At 30.4% G+C, this 20,533-nt stretch overlaps 1 protein-coding gene across 2 annotated transcripts in view; it reads right to left on the reverse strand.

The window, feature by feature from the left end:
* LOC124948350 (neurotrimin-like) overlaps nucleotides 1-20,533 on the reverse strand; it is a 155,867-nt gene that overhangs the window by 57,009 nt on the left and 78,325 nt on the right. For both annotated transcript variants that reach the window (XM_047491835.1, XM_047491836.1), the window contains exon 2: nucleotides 5,699-5,793. In XM_047491835.1, coding sequence (XP_047347791.1) covers nucleotides 5,699-5,793 — 95 coding nt within the window. The remainder of the gene's footprint in view (nucleotides 1-5,698; nucleotides 5,794-20,533) is intronic.

Raw genomic sequence — 20,533 nt, forward strand, 5'->3', positions numbered from 1 at the left:
TCATCGACAAAAAATATATAAAAATAAGAAGAAAAATTTCTTGTCAATGCATAGAGCAGTGATCATAACTTTTTAGTTATAAAATGATAAAACAATCAAAAAATTATGTTGTTTTTTAATACAAAACTTTTTGAATACGAAAATAAAAGATAAACTCGCTTTCGCTTGAGAATAGACACGTAGTTATACCGGTTCTGAAAGTAACTACTTTCGGATGAGAGAAAACTAGGAACCAAAAACAAATACACAAATTATTCTTTCTATGATAATTTAAAAAGAGACCACTAAAATTCATAGTTAACGTCTTTCATAATTTGTTAACAAAATTACAGAGAAAATAAATATACATATTATATTACAATATTTATTATATTTTTAATGAGTATAATATAGAAAAAATATATTCGAGACATTATATATTACATTTCATAATTTACATTACAGTGTATTTAGTCATGTAACAAGTATCATCTTTATTAAATATCTTTATTAAAGAGATTGTCATCTTTGTTAAGCCGATTTCTCTCTACAGAATAATTCTGAAAGAGAGAAAAAGATTTAGATAAATATAAAGAGCCGTCGCTCCAAGATTGTATTTAGTCACTCAACCGTCACAAAAGATGATTTGTGACAATCGTCGTTCACCATCTTTATTTTATTTATTCGTATAATATCTTACTATACTTTCTTACATATTTTATATATCCCGTTCATGGTGTTACGCTACTATACATGTCGTCAACTACCATACTTAATTCTTCTATTGAACATTTTAAATATAGTTAACAAAATTCAATGTAATAATACGATCAGCTTAGATGCACGATTAGATAGAGATTATTATCGGGGATAACGAACTTGTTTCATACGATCGGACCATGCTCCAAATAAGTGAGACTATATTTAATGCTTATGTGAGCTGGCAGGAAGAGCCGAACGCATATTATGGAATTTCACAATTAAAATTCAAACCGCGACGATAGTTCTCGGGGAAAACCATAAACCGAGAGAAAAGCCGCAACCGTTGGCCATTATATCCGTGAGCAATAACAAAGTCCTTGCTTGGTATCCGACCCCCAATCTCCAACAACCCGATACTACTGGTACATATTATGTATAAATTTATCCACTATCATCCTCCCTCTCTTCTATCCTTTAGCTTCCAGTCTTTCTTCTCGATTCTGATAACCAAGAGCAAAGGAATTACGAATTGTATCACTTATCCTCGCATTTGTATGCTTCTCATTGCTCGATGCTTACTATCAAACTTTACAACAAAGCGACGTTTGTTATCGTGGTGAGTGACGCAGGATGACGATTTTGGCTTCGTTTATATTTTAATATAACTGCAAAAGTGATGGGTACCTAAATTGTTCGTGAGCTTCGTTGATATGATATATTAGTTTTAATAATAGAGATTGGCGATTGATTAATGATGACAGATGTGTTTAGTAATAAATGATGGAATATTTAGTTTGATCGCCCGATATGAAACATTTACTAATTATTACGATTAAAATGGTTATGACTGTATATATATATATATATATATATATATATATATATATATATATATATATATATATATATATACAGTGTCCTGCAAATAATTTACATCAAATTAGCGTATAAAGAGAATGTCGCAAAGTAACGGTTATAGCATAGTCTAAATAATCTTAATGAAAGAAATAGTAAATAGAAAAATATTATGACTTTTGTCGTTCATATCTCTAATTTCACGATATTAACTATTTGACGTTTTTAATCACACGCTTTTTGTTTGGATATAATTTTAAGCACGATCTTCCGCGAGAACCTAGCTGTTCGCAGTTATTTAAATAAACAGCATAAGTAGTCTTGTCTAACTTTTTTTCACGTATAAAAAGTCCCTCGTAAAATTCCTACGCGTTGAGAAGTTAATACCCTTTTCTAAGGGCGATGGTAATAGAGGATCACCGTTTGCGACCACTAGGAAAGTTAAAAGCGTTCGTGATTATATGCATTTCACAGTGGCACCTGGTATACCTACACACACACACTTATGTATATATATATATATATATATATATATATATATATATATATATATATAGACATATCAATATATTTCTTTTTCTGATCCTAGTGTCCGTCTGCATATTTTTCGACGACATCGGTAAAAGCTGACTGTCATGGATTTTCAACGGTATCTTCATAAATACGTCAATTTAAAATTCATACGAGTCATAGTCGAGGAAGGATGAATACTTTTCAATATCTATCTTTACCGCTACCTCGATGATCCTTCAACGTATTCGTCTGACTCGTTTTTCCAATCCTCTGCTTAAAATCCATCTTCGAAAGTAGGAAAGAAAGTTGGAGTGAGAGAGTAAAAGACTTCGAAGCTGCAAAGTCGAGAGTCCCCACTGAGAAATTAATGGTTTTACTTCACTACTTTTTTCTGTCCTTTCTCTCTTTCTCTCTCTCTCTCTCTCTCTCTCTCTCTCTTTGTTTATCTCTCTTTCTCTCTTTCTCGAATGTTGAGCAAAGTAATTTATAAATTATCAGAATTTATGGAGTTATCTATAAAATATTACCGTATGTCAAAGAAATTAATAGATACTAAATCTGTAATATATAATAATCTTATTAAATATCCACAGAAATCCTGATTTAACTTATGTGTCACACTGCTTAATTGTGAATTTTAATTATCTTTGATAGTATCATTAAAATCATTTTATCTTATCACACGCAATAAGTGGATAGTGCAAATAGAGGAAAAACAATGAATACTCTAATTGAAAATATTTTTTTAACAGAAATGCTAAATATAAATAATATAATAAAAGACTCTGGCACATTTTTCATGTAAATTACTGAAAATAAGTACTCTTCACAATACGCGGTCGTAGAAAGTAAGATGGAAAAAAGATTGTTACAAAAAAACACAAAAAGTAACATAAATGATAATAGAGTAGAATGAATAAGTGAACTAAGAAACTAACGACCACACAATTCAGCACGTTCAAGTTTGATTGTGAAATATGAATGAAAAAGAATTGTAACGATACGCGTTTTTGAATAAATTGAGATTTCTTTTTTATATTTAAAGAAAACAAACAAGTAATATCAAGAGATGTGATGCAGATTACAATCGCACAATCATAATGTATGTATTATTATAATACACTCAAAAGATATAACAAAAAAGATTTCCTTTGATTATTTTATTAAGCAGATTTCAAGTTTAAATCATGTGTATTATAATAAGCAAAATTCTGCTTCCTTTGTATAGTTTATCGCTAATAGAACTTTTAATTAATATTATTATTTCTCCTTATAGAGGAAAAATTATTTCTCCTGTTTATACGATTCCTTTAATGGAAAATCCAGCTTTAAAGTTGGTAACTCTGAAACAGGAGCCAAACATATAAACGTAAAGCTAACGCTGTACCATATTTCTGTGAAATTTTTTATAAACCTTTGCCTTTTGAAACACAGAAATAAGCGAAGCAGCACGTACCACCGTAATTCTCAGAGGCTCAATTATCTCTCTACTCGTTTCTTTTTCTTTTCGATAGCTACGTATGTACGTACATAGGTAACCGTTGGTCGTATTTGAATAATAATCCCTAGATCGACCAACTTGCGAGCTTCTTCGCCGTGGCCGGGTTGATTAAAGCAAACGACCGAGTCACTGAACCAACCCTGAGCACGTTTATACGTGCATACAGGTCTTATCCTTTACGTGCGATCTCTCAGCATAAAGGATAAAATGAAGGTCACAAGAAACTGAAGTATATATATACATATATATATATATATATATATATATATATATATATATACATATACATTCACATATATATAGGTATACTTGTATGGGAGTCAACGCTGACCTTTAATAAGCATCAAAACATCTATCTTGTCTTGAGTATTTGCGTCCAAGGTTGATCTCTTGTTTAACTGACAACATATTTTTTCCGCCTTTTTCATTACCAAAGTGTCGACATTTATTAATTTAATATTTTTTTTTTTTTTTCAAGAATCGTGCGAGCTCAACGAAATGAAAAGAATTCGTCACTTCTTCCAATACATAATGAAAATCTTTTTCCTTTATGGCCTCCTTCTTTCGAGTTCTCTTCAGAAGTCGTCGGCGAATTAATTCAATTTGTTAAATGAAATAGTAAAGAGAAAAGAAGATATGATATGTATCCTATACCTGATTAATTATCGGTAAGAACAGAAAGAGAAATAGAAAGAAAAAAAGGCAGACAGTTTTAAGAAGTTCTCTGAAATGGAAGTCTCTTCGACTATACGACGAGTGGACATTCTTAAAGTTATTTAGCCTATTGACCTCGTTTAACCATTTACGTTAAAAGAGAAAGAGAGATAAACTCGAAAAGGAATCCCTATAATCGTAGATTTCAGAATTTTTTTCCCGCTGTCGATGACTACGACGATGAGTTGTAGAGAAAGTGGCTGCGTTCGCTTGATTAATTAACAAAATTATAGAAGCAGAATAAAACTGGATACTCATCTTTTGAGAATCATTTGACGTTTTCGCTTTTTAGCCTTCATTCGTAATTACCGTCTGACGAATCAACTAAAATGTTTAAGGCAAAGAGAGCACTTCATTCTCGGTGGCTCCAATTAGACACGAAAACTCGTGCTGAAAAATGTTAATTCGTTTACAACCACAAACCCTTCCTTTTCTTCTCTTTCTCTCTTTTTTCTTTTTCCACTCATTCCACGCGCAACCTGTTTGTACCTTTAGCCCTTTCACATTCGAGATCGTCATACGTGAACTTGAGTAAAAAATTATTTACATCGATATCAAATTGATCGAATGTCTTTGATAATTGTATTTGAACTCTTCATTAATTTTCAAGCGTACTTCAATTTTTACCGTAAAAAAAATTCCACATACTCTAAGTATTTACATTGGTGCTTGGATATTGTGTGTGTATGTGTGTGTATGTAATATATTATATATACCTATCTACACGATATTTATAACGTTAGTCGCAGTTTATTTTGTAAATGCCAGATACCGTATAAAGCTATTGCCGCATTATCGTTCGTTTTATTGCGATAAATATATTTCGAAACGAGATATACAGCGACCTAATTATTCTAATCATAACGAGCGTCCCACAAATCACAGCCGGATAGAAATACGTAACGCTCGTGTGGACTATGCTTGACAATTAGCAACGATATAAGTTAATTAACGGATCGCAAGTTGGGTGACTCGATGTTCAGAGGATACTCATATTTCAGGATAATCATCAATTTTTCTCTCATTCTATAAAAGCCTTATATGAAGAGTAAAAGCGAAATTTGTACGACGAATTCGCCGAGTTTCCAATAAAAGTAAAAAATAGAGAAACGAAATACATAGAAATCTGTTCTGTTTTTCTTTCCTTCTCTCTCTCTTTTTCTCTTCTTCTCTTAGATATAACCAATTAAAACTTTACATCATAAATACTCGGTAATGATATAGGTATCAGGATCCTTTAATTAACGAATGAAGGGAAGAAATCTCATATAGTCTGTTGAAAACGTGATATTTTCAAAGTTCGTTGAAGAAACAACAAATTGAAATTACGAGTGTTACGGGCCTTGTGCTTAATAAAATTTCTATGATGGTGAAAACATCATAAAGATTCTATTGCGCCACTTATAATTACATTAATTTAAAAGTTTAAATTACCTTGAATCCCGCCAGATCCTGTACGACACACGACAGAATCGCTTCCCTACCGACGGGGGCAGTTACGTTGGCAATTGGTTCCTTAAAGTTTGGGTCTAAAATGAGAAAAAAAATTTATCGATTACTTTCCAATATTTTCCACTTGAACAGAAACACGATCAAATAAATGTACAATATTTTATTATTTTTTGATTGTATATCATACGCGAATAGTGTTTTAAAAAATAAAGATGATAATAATCTGAATGTAAAATTAGCCGAAAAAAAGAAAAACAGATAAAAAAAAGCAGAGGTAAAAGGTAATATAAAGTTAATAAAAGGTAATATATAATCACAATAACAGAATAAAGTAAAAGAAATATCTCTATTAAAAATGTATTATATGTTACTAGTCTGTGCGAATTAATCTACTGTCGGTCAGTCAGCTAGTAAAAGCTGGAAACTGAGTACTGTTTGATGAGATATTCGCATTAGAGGAAATATGAGGACGTTGTTGGCAACACGAACTGAAGAATACGATATAAAATATCTATATTTATATATATTTTTAAAACTCATATATATATATATATATATATATATATATATATATATATATATTTAAAACTCAACTCTCTGAACAAAAGAGAAGATTTTGATAGTTATGGTATATACAAATCGGACAAAATGTTATGAAATTAAAGATTGAGATATATATTTGTGAAAATTATTAAGATATAATGAAGAAAAACTAAATGATAATATAAAATTATATTTAGAATATAAAAGAAGGGAACTTAACACTACACTATACTTTACGAAGTATATATATTATGATCTTGAAAATCTTACACAATGATCATATAAAATATTAGAAAGTGATATAACTGCAAAATCATTAAAAGATGATACATATACACGTGAGTATATGTAAAGTGACCCCAGTTAAATCTGACATCATTTTTTTAAATGTGACGTGTTCATTTATTTTTCACTAATGTTATAAATAGTGTAACGAAGAAGAGAAGCAGTGACTATATCAACATCATATTGAGATGATTTATAATCTTCATTTTTATTTTTTTTTAAATTTTTATATTTTATGTTTTATATTTTTGTTTCTCTCTCTCTCTCTCTCTCTCTCTCTCTCTCTCTCTCTCTCTCTCTTTCTCTTACAATCAATGTATATATATTTCTGAAAATAAAAAATGCATAAACATATTTCGATTTAAACAGATACGTATATAGAAACATATATCATGATAAAATATTGGATTGAATTAGAACGAAGATTCCAGAAAGTAGGCATCCTTCGAAGCGAAAAGAGTTAAAACTCGATGTAGCGTGTCGAAGCTTCTAACTCGTCGTCCTGCAAAGGTCAACGTATGTCTTTAGAGGTCGAAAGTATCGGACACATGGGTTGGCTATACGGTGATTGTTTGCAGAGAACATAAAATAGTGGGGTGCCGTTAAGGGTAGAGCGGAACGAAATCGGTAGAATGAGAAGGGAAAAAGAGAGAAAGAGGGATAAACATGGTGGAAGAGAGTGCAAGAAGTGGAACGTGTCACGGATGGATTCGTAATGGAAGAAAAGAGAGAGAAAAAAAGGCCAAATCCAGTATGGTACAATGAGAAGCAATAATAGGATCTTCTGTGATATTTCACTTTGAACAGACAAGATCTGATTTCACATAAATATGTATATACATATATATATATATATATATATATATATATATATATATATATACATATATTATATTATATATAAAATGTGAACAGCACGATTGCACTGTATGATAATCAAACGATTAATTATTGTATATATTATGATTAATTATGATTTAATTTACAATATCAGTAGTGTCTGAATATATTATACGTTCGTTTCTATATCAAAACTAATTACTATATCGAAATGATATCAAGATGCACGAAAAAAAATGTAACAAAAATAGTTTCATTAGGCTTTACTATTGCTTCTCACTGTATATACATAGAGGCTTATCTATCCATCATTGAAGCAGCTAAATCTCGCAGGAAATTCAAATATATTAAGACTCCTTCGGTCCGACTGATTTGATGGATTGACTCTTTCTCATTCTATCTCTTTTTTCATGACGTGCTCACCGAACCAGCCACGCAAAAGAGTGTGTTCATCCTCTGTCAAAAGTGTCGAACGTTCACGAGTGACGTATCGGTGCTACTACCAAACTAAAATCGATGCGTCCGATAAAGAGTTTTGGTTTTAAATGTATCGCGTATGGAGAATTGAACTCACACGAACTATTCGATACAACTAACGGTCCGTTAAATTTGGAATATATCACACAAACTCTTCAGAAAATATAGTTTCTATGAATTTTTTCAAAAATTTATGGAAATGAAATTCATGTTAAAATATTTTTCACTGTTTGGTAATTTATAAAATATGAGTAACATTACAACGTTACGAATATTTATCAAGAGAAGTTACGACATGAATTATCGAGTAAAGTTATTCGTTCGATATATAAATTTATGTATCTGAAATACTGCAACAGAAAAGGAAATTTTACTCGCAAAATAGATACGGGCATTTCTAAATTAACAAAACGAACTTCCTTGTATGTTAAAATGTTGTACCTATCTACTCATCATGTTACAGCTTCATCTGAATTCATTTATATGCCCTAAGGTATTTTGAAAGATGTCTATTAATTTTTACCAATAAAAATATTTATCTTGAATCATTAGAAAATTATCAATTAATTAATAGATTTCTAAGTAATTAGTAAAAACTGCGTTTCAAAGTAAAATGTTTAAGCATTTTGAAAAATGAACAAATCTCGACGATTGAATAGTCCTCGAAATGGTTAAATTAAATCAGATTTAAAAAGAAATACATAAAATCACACTTTGTCCCTTATTATTTATGTATTCAAGAAATGATGGGCGGTGGTGAATAAATTACTCGGAATCGCTTTAGAAAGAGAAAGAAAAAGAAAGAAAAAAGTGACAGTTAAATTTTTAATGGATCTGACCAAATAAGAGATTCTTCAGGATTACTGGCCCGTATGATTAATTAGTTATAATTATTTTGGATGAAAAGAAAATTGCGAAGGAGAAAGAAAATGGAGGAAAACAAATTCTGATTCAGAATAACGATGCGTCTAATGTGACTTGTATGCTTCAGATCCATAAAATATTGTATGCTAAGTCGATAACTCGCTATTTAATCGGAAAGTTTCAGATCAAAAGTTAAATAATTAATGATTATATAGTAAATGAAGAAAGTAATGTATATAACAGAGGCATAAGAAAACTGATATTTACCAACCAACATGAAAATAACCAACATCAAAATACAAAAACTTCCCTATCTCCTCTTCTCTCTATATTTCTTTTTCTAAATACATTTATTTACCTATCTTTTCCTCTCTCTGCCTCTCTCTCTCTCTTTGTCTCTCTCTCTCTCTCTCTCTCTCTCTCTCTCTCTCTTTCTCTCTCTCTTTCTTGGTTTCTTTTTCACGAGCAAGCATGCGCACAAAATCTCAACATTTTTTCAATTAATCCTTTTTCACGAGCTCACCGCTAACAAGATTCATTGTTTTCTCTACGTGCCGTCTAACCATGAATCCGCCATGATGTACGTTCGCGTTGTCTATCCAATTAGCAGTTGCAAGCATCCTTTAATCGAGAAACGAAGCTCTAGTTAAAAAGGAGAAAGGTAGCAAAGTCGTTGAATTGTCATTTTACAAAAATGACTATTGTAAGTGTTTAACGTTTCTTTTAAAATTGATAAATTTCTTTTTTTCTTTTATTTTCATTATTTTAATCGTTGGACATAACAATTATTTTTATGCAAATGCATATCACGATTTATTACGGATTAAGAAAAAAATTTATATTATTCAAAAATCTATCTTGCTATTCTTACGTCTATCATCGCAAAATATATCAATATATTGTATGTGTAAAATATTCAACCTATCCGCAACCCCAGGCATATGAATGTTCGATCGAATCCATCTCACGACTCGTTTTCGATATTCTCTTCTCCCATCAAAATAGAATTTTTGGACTGTAACTATTATACAAATAACATCCAAGTTGTACACGTATAAACAGAATAGAAAGACAATAAATTGTTATAAGAATTACGAGATCCTACATCTAAATTTACAATAATAATTAATAAGATCACAATTAATATAATCGTTTTAAAAGTTCATTATTTTTCTCTTTTTACTTTAGCCAATTGCAGACAATAAATTTTATATTACGGGTACCTATAATTCGTCAATATTTTTTAATATGTAGATTAGCTTCAGTTTAGCTTAAGTTTATGATATTTTCTATTATCAACACAAAATGACAGCCTATATATCAGATGGCTTCACAGACACAAATCACAAGAGAAGGCTGGCTAATATTTTTATTTTTCCAAAGTTTCTTTTGACTTTCGAACTGTAAAGATAAGCTATATTCCATCAAAGCGCGTAACACAAACAATAACTATACAAAAGAGAGAGAGAGAGAGAGAGAGAGAGAGAGAGAGAGAGAAATAGATTTTGAAACATTTGAAATATAACTAATAATTAAATTAACAATACGAAATCTTTTTCGTAAGATAGCATTGATTCGTGGTTTAGCTATTTTATCGTAATAAAGTTATTTTTGTTTAAACTGAACTTGTCAAAAGTTTTGCCATTTCAAACCTCTTCAATGACATTGTGTTTTGATAAGACTGAGACATCAATAAATTTTCCCACAAATTTTTTGATACCTATTGTACAAAGCGACTAGAGAATTTCCCACGATGGAAAAGCGAGGTAACTCTAGTACAGAAAATTGGATTCTGTAAGAGTTTTCTGTACCAGTATGTTTCTCAAAGTGAATATATATATATATATATATATATATATATATATATATATATATATATAAAAATCAACGTTGCAATGATGTCGCTTTTGCTATTTCCATCTTTTTTCTTCTTCACCACTTTCTTTCTCTCTTCCTTTTCATAATCTACGAAAATAATAATAATTTTCTTCTGTTGGACTTCACTGCAGGATTTTATACTCTCATTTATGAGAGAACGCTAATTCAAGTCCTTCAAAAGAATTTATTCGTTCTCTTCGTGACTTACATTGCTTTTGTTTCCCTACTTAAAACTTCCGGTTATCAATTTCAGTTTATCTTTTTTGACTAGCAACATATTTTATTTGTTATATTTCATTTTTACTACGTACACCTGCGGCCATTAATTCCTCATAGTGAAGGAATTGCGCTTATATTATACTTTACAGTAAAATATCATTATGTAATATTAATGTTTGAAAATGGGAACACATCTAACAATAGCAAGCGAGGGATAATATGTGATCAATAGAAAGAAATGAAGAGAAAACTTTTACTATTTGCTATAGTCGCAGGTTTATCTATCACGTACAAAAATTTTAATAAGAAAGATAATCTATGCTATATCAGAATATAAATATTTTCACTCTCATTAATTTGTAATCGTCTTAAAATTATTCTCAGCAGTAGCATTAATTAATGTTGAACTTCAATTTCTTATTATAAAATCGAAATCATTTCAAGAAAGAAAGATAGTTTCTTCCAACATAAAATTCGCATATTGTTCTTCATGTAAGTATATATATATTCATAAGTAATATCTTGCACAATCTTTTATTTATAAAATTTCCTTGACTTGATATATTTATCTTCATTTTCAGTTCTTTTCTTTTTAATAAAAATCTCGCTCATAGATAAACATGAATCTCTTATTTCAAGTGTTATATTATGTGTCAGCAGTAATTCATTTGACATTTCTTTTATCCCCAGCGTTGTTTCAAAGGATCGTTGTCATAAAATTATAAGCGCACAAATTTAAAATTATAAACACATTTATTAATGATAGTAAAAGTTTTATTATCCTCTTGTTCATTTGCGTTAATTCCAATTCAGAAATTTAACAATATTTATAAAATATTTTACATTGTCAAACGTGAATTATATATAATATTATAGGATATACTTTACATATAGTAATAGAATGCATTGCAGAAGAATTACCTGCGCAGAAGAATTTAAAAAATATGATTAATATATTAGAGATTCAATGTCAAAAGTCATCATTATATTTAAATGATTCGACCCGAATATCGATTGTTGAGCGACGGAAAAGAACAAGGTAATCTTTAATTCAAGAAATCAGAACAATCGAATTACCAAAGTCATATGAATTCTCAATGATTATTCAGGCTGATCATATTTGTTTACTAATCTAAAACTATTATCGTAATTTGCCTCAGAATATTATGAGATATCGGTAGAACAATTTGAAAAATCTTTTCTTTGCTAGGAATTTTCCTAAAAATATTTTGAACGTAGAAAGTTTTTGATAATATTAAGGCCGACAGGTTAATAGCTCTCAACGACGAATGACTCTCGCATGAATAAAAACTGCGTGATATCGTTGAACAAGTTCCTAGTTTATTTCCAACAGAAAGTGTTAGCGAAGAAACAACTTGAGATGTAACCGAGAGGGAGAGAGAAAGAGATTGTATTATAGTGCCGTGACACAATCCGTTATATGGGTTTACACTTTCACGCGCCATAAACAGAGCTCACGATTTGTTTTGAACCACTTGAATTCTCAAGACACGTTTAAATTGCTCGTGCGAGAAAACCTTTTTCGTGACAAATCTATTACTACCATATTTATCATTTCATTCGCCTAATTCATCTATATTATTTCTGCATATTTTGTTACGCCTCATTATCCCTTTTAGTTTCTAGTGTCCTTTAATTTCTTCCAAAGTAATTTCTGTGAGCTTAAGCGCCAACCGATCAAGCCATCGAACTTATTATGGTACACTACAAAAACTAAGAGAATAAAATTATAAGAAACATTTTAGTCACTTGTAGTGTAATACATAAAGAAATAACTATTATAAACTAACAAAACTGATGCACCTTTTTTAAAAACATAATATTTACGTATTTTAAGAGCAATAATATTTATCCACCTATGTATGCTTTTCATAAACACACAAAAATGAACATTCTATTTTATTATTTATAATGTTATTAAATTAATTATGAATTATAAGCAATAAGAAAATTAATAAAATATTTATTCTTATCTTCCTGATGAATCATTTAAACGAATAACATTCTGTTTTCTTTAAAAATAACCATTTTATTCTTTATCCTACAAACATCTAGATGTGAAAGATAAAAATCCACTAAAACTTATACCAACAAACTCTTAGAAAACTAAGAGCATAGAAATAGAATTCGGGAGAAAACTTTGATAATCGAAAAGTCCACCAATGATGTTTTTTAATAGTCAAATTTTAACACCACTCGACCTACTCGCTAAACTTTTAATTTTTTATACGCTCGCTTCTTTCCCTATTAAGTTCTATAATGGAAGTAATAATATATTATATAGCATTAAAAAAAAGAAAGAGTATTAAGCAAAATTTTATTTCGACACTTTCATTCTTTTCTATATCGTAAATTTATTAAATTTATTTTTACTTTTCTTTACGAAAAAATCTATTCATATTTTATTATATTTTTCTTCTTTCTATAAAATTTGTAGTAAGATTTCTCTCAAAGCGTTTTTCTTTCACACACTTCGCGTACGTGATAAGACGTAGAAAATATACTTAAAGATGTTTTTAAATATTTAAATGATCGAAAAACATCAAATATACACGAAAAAGAAAAGAGAGAAGAATTTTGTAATGTACGCATACAGCTTTTTAGAAACACTTCTCTCTTTATCAGTATATATACAAAATTGCAAATACGCGAAGCAATAGAACTGTCATTAAATTGTGTAACATTAAAATGTCTCACATTTAATCAAGCACAGAACAAAATCCTTTTCCAGATTTCGTACTATAAAATAATCCGAAGATATATAAAATCAATGAAACATTGAAAAATCTTCAATAACGATATTCACATCGAACACTTTATTACTTTTGTCAAACTCTTTGTATATTAATAAAAAATAAAAATCTACTTTTTTGTAATGGAGATTCTCAAATATTTTTCTTAAGCCTTGTTTCCATTGAAGCAACATATATCTTGAAAAAGTCGCCATTTATTATTGAATATTTTTCAAGGTTTCTATTGCCAGTAACAAATGTCACTGCTTATTGGAATTCGTAGCAGTAAGGATCAAAGAAAAATATGAAACATGTGGCCAAACGTGGCAACAAAAACAAATGCTCCTCCAGAGTGTACTTAAGTATGGTCTTGTAACCGAAACAAAACACAAATGTTTCTCAGATTATGTTGCTTTAGTGTGGACAGAACCTTCCTATAAATTGCTGTTTGAATAATAAATTGAGACAAATTGCTGTTGAAAATATTTTGGAACATGCAACAATAAGAAACAACCAGCAAGTTCTTCGTTGTTACTTCAATGGGGAAAAGGCTTTAAAATGATAAACAAATTCACGTATTCAATTTGTAAAGATCGAATCGAACTAAATTCGAGAGAAAGCATCATGAAACATCGCTTATCCTTTATCAAGTAGTATATTTTTTTGTGACAGCAAAAGTAACTGTTCTGTTCAAAGATAAACGCTTAAAATATCGAAAAATCCCAGGTCTTATAGCACATAGGAATTCTAGTGAAATCCAAAGTATCGAAATTAAACGAATCTTTGTGTTTTGAACTTCATGTATCGTGTAAATTGAAGCAAAGAAACGAGAGAGAGAGAAAGAGAGAGAGAGAGAGAGAGAGAGAGAGGGAGGGAAGAAAGGAGATAGAAAGAAAGAGAGGAAAAGAGAGAGAGAAAAGTAGTCGCGTGCGAGAATATCGACGTGTAGTTTTCCGCGGGCATACGCGGTGGATATTACGTACAATAAGTTATCCCCTTGCTCGCCTACCGAACGTTCATACAATACGTTATATTTTCCTTTTCCCCTTCTGTGCACACGCTCGAGCGATTTTCATGTCGAGGAAATTCGCTATCTCGCTATCTCTCTCTCTCTCTCTCTCCTCTCTCTCTCTCTCTTTCTCTCTTTCTCTCTCCTCCCCTCTCTTTTTCTCTTCAATTCTAACCACACGTTCTACCAACCTTCCCGCCATGTTAGTTCTGACAAAGTTATATTACCGACAACGATGCCCAGAGAAGCTTATCTTTTTATGTAAATCATGTTCGATACTCGATAACAAACTGTCTCAAAGCGGACGATACGTTTGTCTCTGTCATGAAACATACGATGCACAGAAAGTCCCTTGGCTCTCCTGATAAAAATCTAAAAGACGTTACCCTGATAGAAGATTTTAACGAACCTCTTGAGTTACCTAGAGAATGAGATGTCAAGTTAAACGAGTAAACCTCAGTGAAGGATAATGTATAAAAGAAAATTAATTCGCTTTTTGACATGAATGTACATAGAATAATGGGAGGAAAAAATGGATCGAACCCATGAGAATAAATGGAATGTACTGGTCCACAAGTTCATTTCGTTTATCAACGTAATTATTATACTGATGTAAACGGATCGTTACACTGTTTTCCTAGAATTAACTGATTAAACATTGAGAAGAGAAGAAATATATATTATTTGTATCTTTTATTTAATTCGATAATTATGAAATCATCTTCGTGAACAATGTATGAAGTTATTTGAATGTAGAAAAAGATTAATAAATTCTAAAAACATTCTATCTTTGTATTGTGGTTTTCATTCTTTTTCCTGATTTGTATAGACGTGTATGTATGTATATGTATGCATATATATATATGTGTGTGTGTGTGTGTGTGTGTGTGTGTGTGTGTGTGTGTGTGTGTGTGTGTGTGTGTGTGTGTGTGTAGGATATATAAGTAACATAAATTTTTTACTGTGCGTCATTAGCATGGCATTAGAATTGCTAAAAACTTACTTTGGAAAGCGGTGGAACGATTTCAGTTCTGATGACGAGTTTTAGCGGAAGAAGCTTTGTTGTCTTTTCTTATGCATAAAAGTTAGCTTCCTCGCGGTTCCTCACAATTTCGTAGCATGTTCCAAGAACACGAGTCTATATGTAGCTACAAATTTTTTAATGAAATTACCAAAAAATATGTAACAAAATGAATGCTGTCATAAATCGTTTCAATGTTAAGAAACATAAACGTTAACATAAATGAATATAAATTAAAAATAGACTTTAATTTTATTCCAAGAGTAAATATAACAGATTAAGACATTTATTTGAGTTTCCGTGAATTTCGAAAGTTTATTGTTCTCTGTTTCTTACTCAAACGACGAAAAAGATCTTTTAAAGCAAGAATTTTCGCGTAAAAGCTAATAAGGTAAACAGAAACAAAGTGAAATAGAAGACATTATGAAACATTCTGTTTATATTTATCTATCTATTACGCGTCTAAATTAATACGGTGTCTTGTAAAATCCAAATTAAAATTTTTTTACACCGTACAGTGATTTTAAAGTGTCAGCCTTAATCTTTAAGAAACGGTATAATAGTCGATAGTACTGCCAACATAACTTCACAAAACAATAGTAATCCAAATATCGTCGTAAAAGTTATATCACCGCTTCCCAAATGAAAAAGAAAATGCTGCTAATGCTACGAAAATTATTTGCTCAATTCTATGCGTGACATATACTTGTCTGGAACTTATCCTTGGAATAATTATATTTTGCATATTCACACATGCTGTCAATTCGTACAAAAGAGATCAATATAAATCTATGTATATTAATATATGTTAGATGAGTTATTATATGATAATAATATATTATACATATGATAATAGATATACATTATTTTTATTTTAGAAATTGTAAATATGATCTACTTTTATCAGATTGTACGCAAAGAATGATGAAAAATGATTTTTATTTGTTTTTCATTTATTACAATAATTTAATCATTATTTTATCTGACACTTAGAGATACCTTTTATAAATATAATTTGAGAAACGTTAACACGATAGTAAATATTCGGAAACTTCGTCACTGTGTGGAAGAGAATATCAGTAATGAAGTAATGAACTGATCTTTGCTTCTCGTAAAGCGTACGACTTGAGCTCAAGTAACGAGATCGAGTTACCCGAATCTCTTCGGTTCAAGTGCAAGTTAAGAGAGAGAGTAGTGGAAAATCAGATACGTAAATGTATTTGTGTGTGATCAAAGAGAGAGAGAGAGGGAGAGAGAGAGAGAGAGACATGGAGATGACTTCCATTCCGACACTTTGGCAGTCAGCGATATATGGAACAAGAAGTTCGCCAAAAGCTCTCTCCATCTCCTTTCAATCTTCGGTTTCTCTTGCTATATTCTTCGTTTTCTGTTACTCCTTCACCCTCTCTGCAGGTCTTCCATTTAGACACAGCAACTTCTCCTAATTGCATGCGATAATTATTGTTTACGCGGCAAATATATCATTGAATACGACTGACTATCAAATTTTCGTCTTTCCCGAGCAAAACTTAACTTCGAGAATGATATATAAAGAGAAAGCGAGAGGAAAAAAAAAGAAATAAGAAAAAAAACAAAAATTAAATGGAACGGATTATCATAATTTCTAAATAAAAGTAAAAAGAGAAATCTGTTAATTAATCGTCAATGATTTTGATATTAATCAATATATCTACTTACATATGTATGCTTCAATAAATACAGGAAAATGAGAAAGAATTAATTGAGAATTATATATCTATTATGTACGATCTACAATATCTACACAAGTACTTATGTATGTCTTTCGATTAATACGTAGTATGTATGTGGGTATTACAAAGTACGTAAGTATTAGCATATCTATAGTTCAAGGCATGTTAGATATAGACACGTAAGTAGACGTTTGCAGAGATGATGGGTAGATCGATGAACATGAGAAAAAGAGATAAACGTAAAAGTTGGGAAGAGAAGGAGAGAGGGAGGAAAAGAGAAAAAGAGAGAAAGAGAGAAGAGAGAGAGAGAGAGAGAGAGAGAGAGAGAAAGAGAGGAGAAGGCTAGTGGTAACATCGTTGACAGTGTCGATGAAAGAGGTTATTACATGGTTATACGACACTTTTATCCTTTGCTATTCCGACGCCATTCAGTATTAGATAGACGCAACCGTGACGTAGAGAATAGGAAGAAAGTGTTTTCTAAGTTTATCGCTTTCAGAATCCATATCCATAAAACCGTAGAAATGAAGTTCTTATAAACAATTGTTTCTTGCCCAATGAAAAAAGAAACATGAATATATCAAATGCTTCACTAGCTTATTTCTAATTATCGTGAAATACGTAAATAGAAAATCATTCGGTGAAAATGCTCTTCTTATAATCATACCCTCGCAGCGATTAAATTTCAAATCTATTGATCGCCGGTTAAAACCAGTTTGTGTTTGAAAGTGTCTCATGTTTTAAAGTGACGGCATTGAAAGACGATAAAAATAGGGGTTAATATTTATGATATAAATAATAATAGATCATTTGTCTAATAACATAAAAATTTATATACTTTGATAAACCGCAAAATATAAAAATTGCAAAATATAAATTGCAAAATATAAAAAGAAAAACATATTTAATTATATTTCGTCTTATTCTAACAATTAATACGGAAAGATAAAATCACAGATATGGAAAAAAAATAATCACAAAAAGTATTCTTTATATCAATAAAGAATAATTATATTATATTATATTATATTATAATTAATAATTATTGATTTTTAATTCATTCGTATACGAATGATATTCGAATCTAAAGAAAATACAGGCTTTGAATTACTAGCAACTAGCTGTAAAGTTACTCTATGAGCACCTGCCATATTCAATAGGATACTCCATGCTTTTTCTTCATCCTTTTGACAGGTTATTATATTTTCTATATAAAATATTATCTATTGTTCGTTCCTACTTGTAAAATAGGGTTTCCCATTTTATTAAATTTTGTTGTGTGAAATTATCTATAATTATTGTATTTTATTACAAAAGTTTACTGAAGCGAAAATAAATAGAAAAAGGAAGATAAAGAAAGAAATATCGAAACAAGCAAAAGTAAACACATTTAATAGCTTCATATCAAGTTAGAAATATTAACATATAATTGTATAATGTATTTTCTATACTAAAAGTGAGAGAGAGAGAGAGAGAGAGAGAGAAAGAGAGAGACAATATGTATGTTTACCTCAAAAAAAAATACCCTAAAAAAACTGTCTGGCGATCGCTATATTTCATTTTCGTAATTTTAACTCAAATTTAGATTCTGTTGATTACTTCTCATCAAAGTAATAAGGACTTGTTTTAATTTCGTTCAACGTGCCGTGTTATTATGGTGATTGTACATTGAGATTAGAGTACAATTTCAAAGCGTGAACTTGGATCCTAAGTTTGAAACAAGTTTCGGAACAAGCATCGATTAATATAGATACTTATATGCACGACATTGTATATGAAGTTAATTAACTCTTCAAACGGTGAACGAAAATTAATTGTGGAATATAAAATTAATTATTACCATATATTATTTAAATATAATATTTAAATATAAAAAATATTCTTTTAAAGATACAGAAAACGCTTTCAATTTCATCGATAAATACGCAATAAATATTTGAAAATAAATTTTCTAAATAAAATTGCTAATTATAGATTAATTAAGATGTTTACACAAAAATAATATAAAAGATTTATTGCCTTAATTATAGAAAATTCATCGAATTCAAAGTCATAAGAAAAATAGAGTATACATATGTATCTAAATTACACGAATACGTATATCTAGACCTGCATTAATACGTGTATTAGTGTTAGTGTATGAAGCGTTTCTTCTGAGAGACACTTAAGGGTGCTCTTAGAAAGTACACTTACTTCTAACGAGTGTCAAAACAGTATAGAACACACGCATTTTCTCAGCACAAAATATCGAATAAAAATCATTTCTAACATTCAACGCATTTTCAAAATTATAAGGACGCATAAGGTTGACTCAAACAATTTGTTGGATATAAAATTTCCTGTATAGAGTAGTCCGCCCATTTGAAAAAGGAAATAACCACTTGAATCATGCGATATTGTTCTAGCCCTATCGTATTACCTATTGGCTTTCGATTATCTGTTCAAGATAGCTATAGAATAAAAATTCCACGGCCTCTCCCTTTTATAATACGACCATGACCGTGCATCGATTGTATGATACATACCTACGAAGCAAATGCTTTTGAAGGATGCTTTATCTTTCTCTTTCACTTTTGATCCATCTTTCCATTGAAATAGCTTTAAGACCCTTCAAATAATGCGCTCTATGACTCGTTACGACAGTTAGAAGGCAATGTGTTCGCGTTTTACGATTGAATGCACGTACGTAATGCACAGAATTTTCCATTTACCTCGAACGAATAATAATACAAAATGCAATTACATTGATCGCGAATAATTGCATACCGCATGGAGTATGAGTGTACGCTTTGCGTAGTTACTAACGCGCTGTAATTATACCAATGATCTGTATTGAGATGACAAAGCAATGATTTTTTTTTCAAAATAGTAAGGAAATAAAATATTATCGAAAGCTCGTTTAATGGATATTGAAATAAAAATAAGAGAAAAATAACTATTACTGCGCATTACAATTGTATCTTTCAAGATCCAGCTTTTCGTTATTTTATCAATTTTTGAATAGAATCGAACATCAATCTCAGTTCTTCTCGTTCATGTATTTTTGTATCTTGCTATGTTTGATAAACTAGCGGAAACACTATTTCCGTTAGTCGTAGGAACGTCATTGAAGTGTTATACTCGAAACAACCGTAAACATATAATGGACGTGCCCTAGGCGATGGTGATGATGGTGGCAAGTTGGTTTACGAGCTAAAGAGATGTAAACGCACAAGT

This window comes from Vespa velutina, chromosome 4 (genome assembly GCF_912470025.1).
Source record: "Vespa velutina chromosome 4, iVesVel2.1, whole genome shotgun sequence".
NCBI classification, from domain to species: domain Eukaryota; kingdom Metazoa; phylum Arthropoda; class Insecta; order Hymenoptera; family Vespidae; genus Vespa; species Vespa velutina.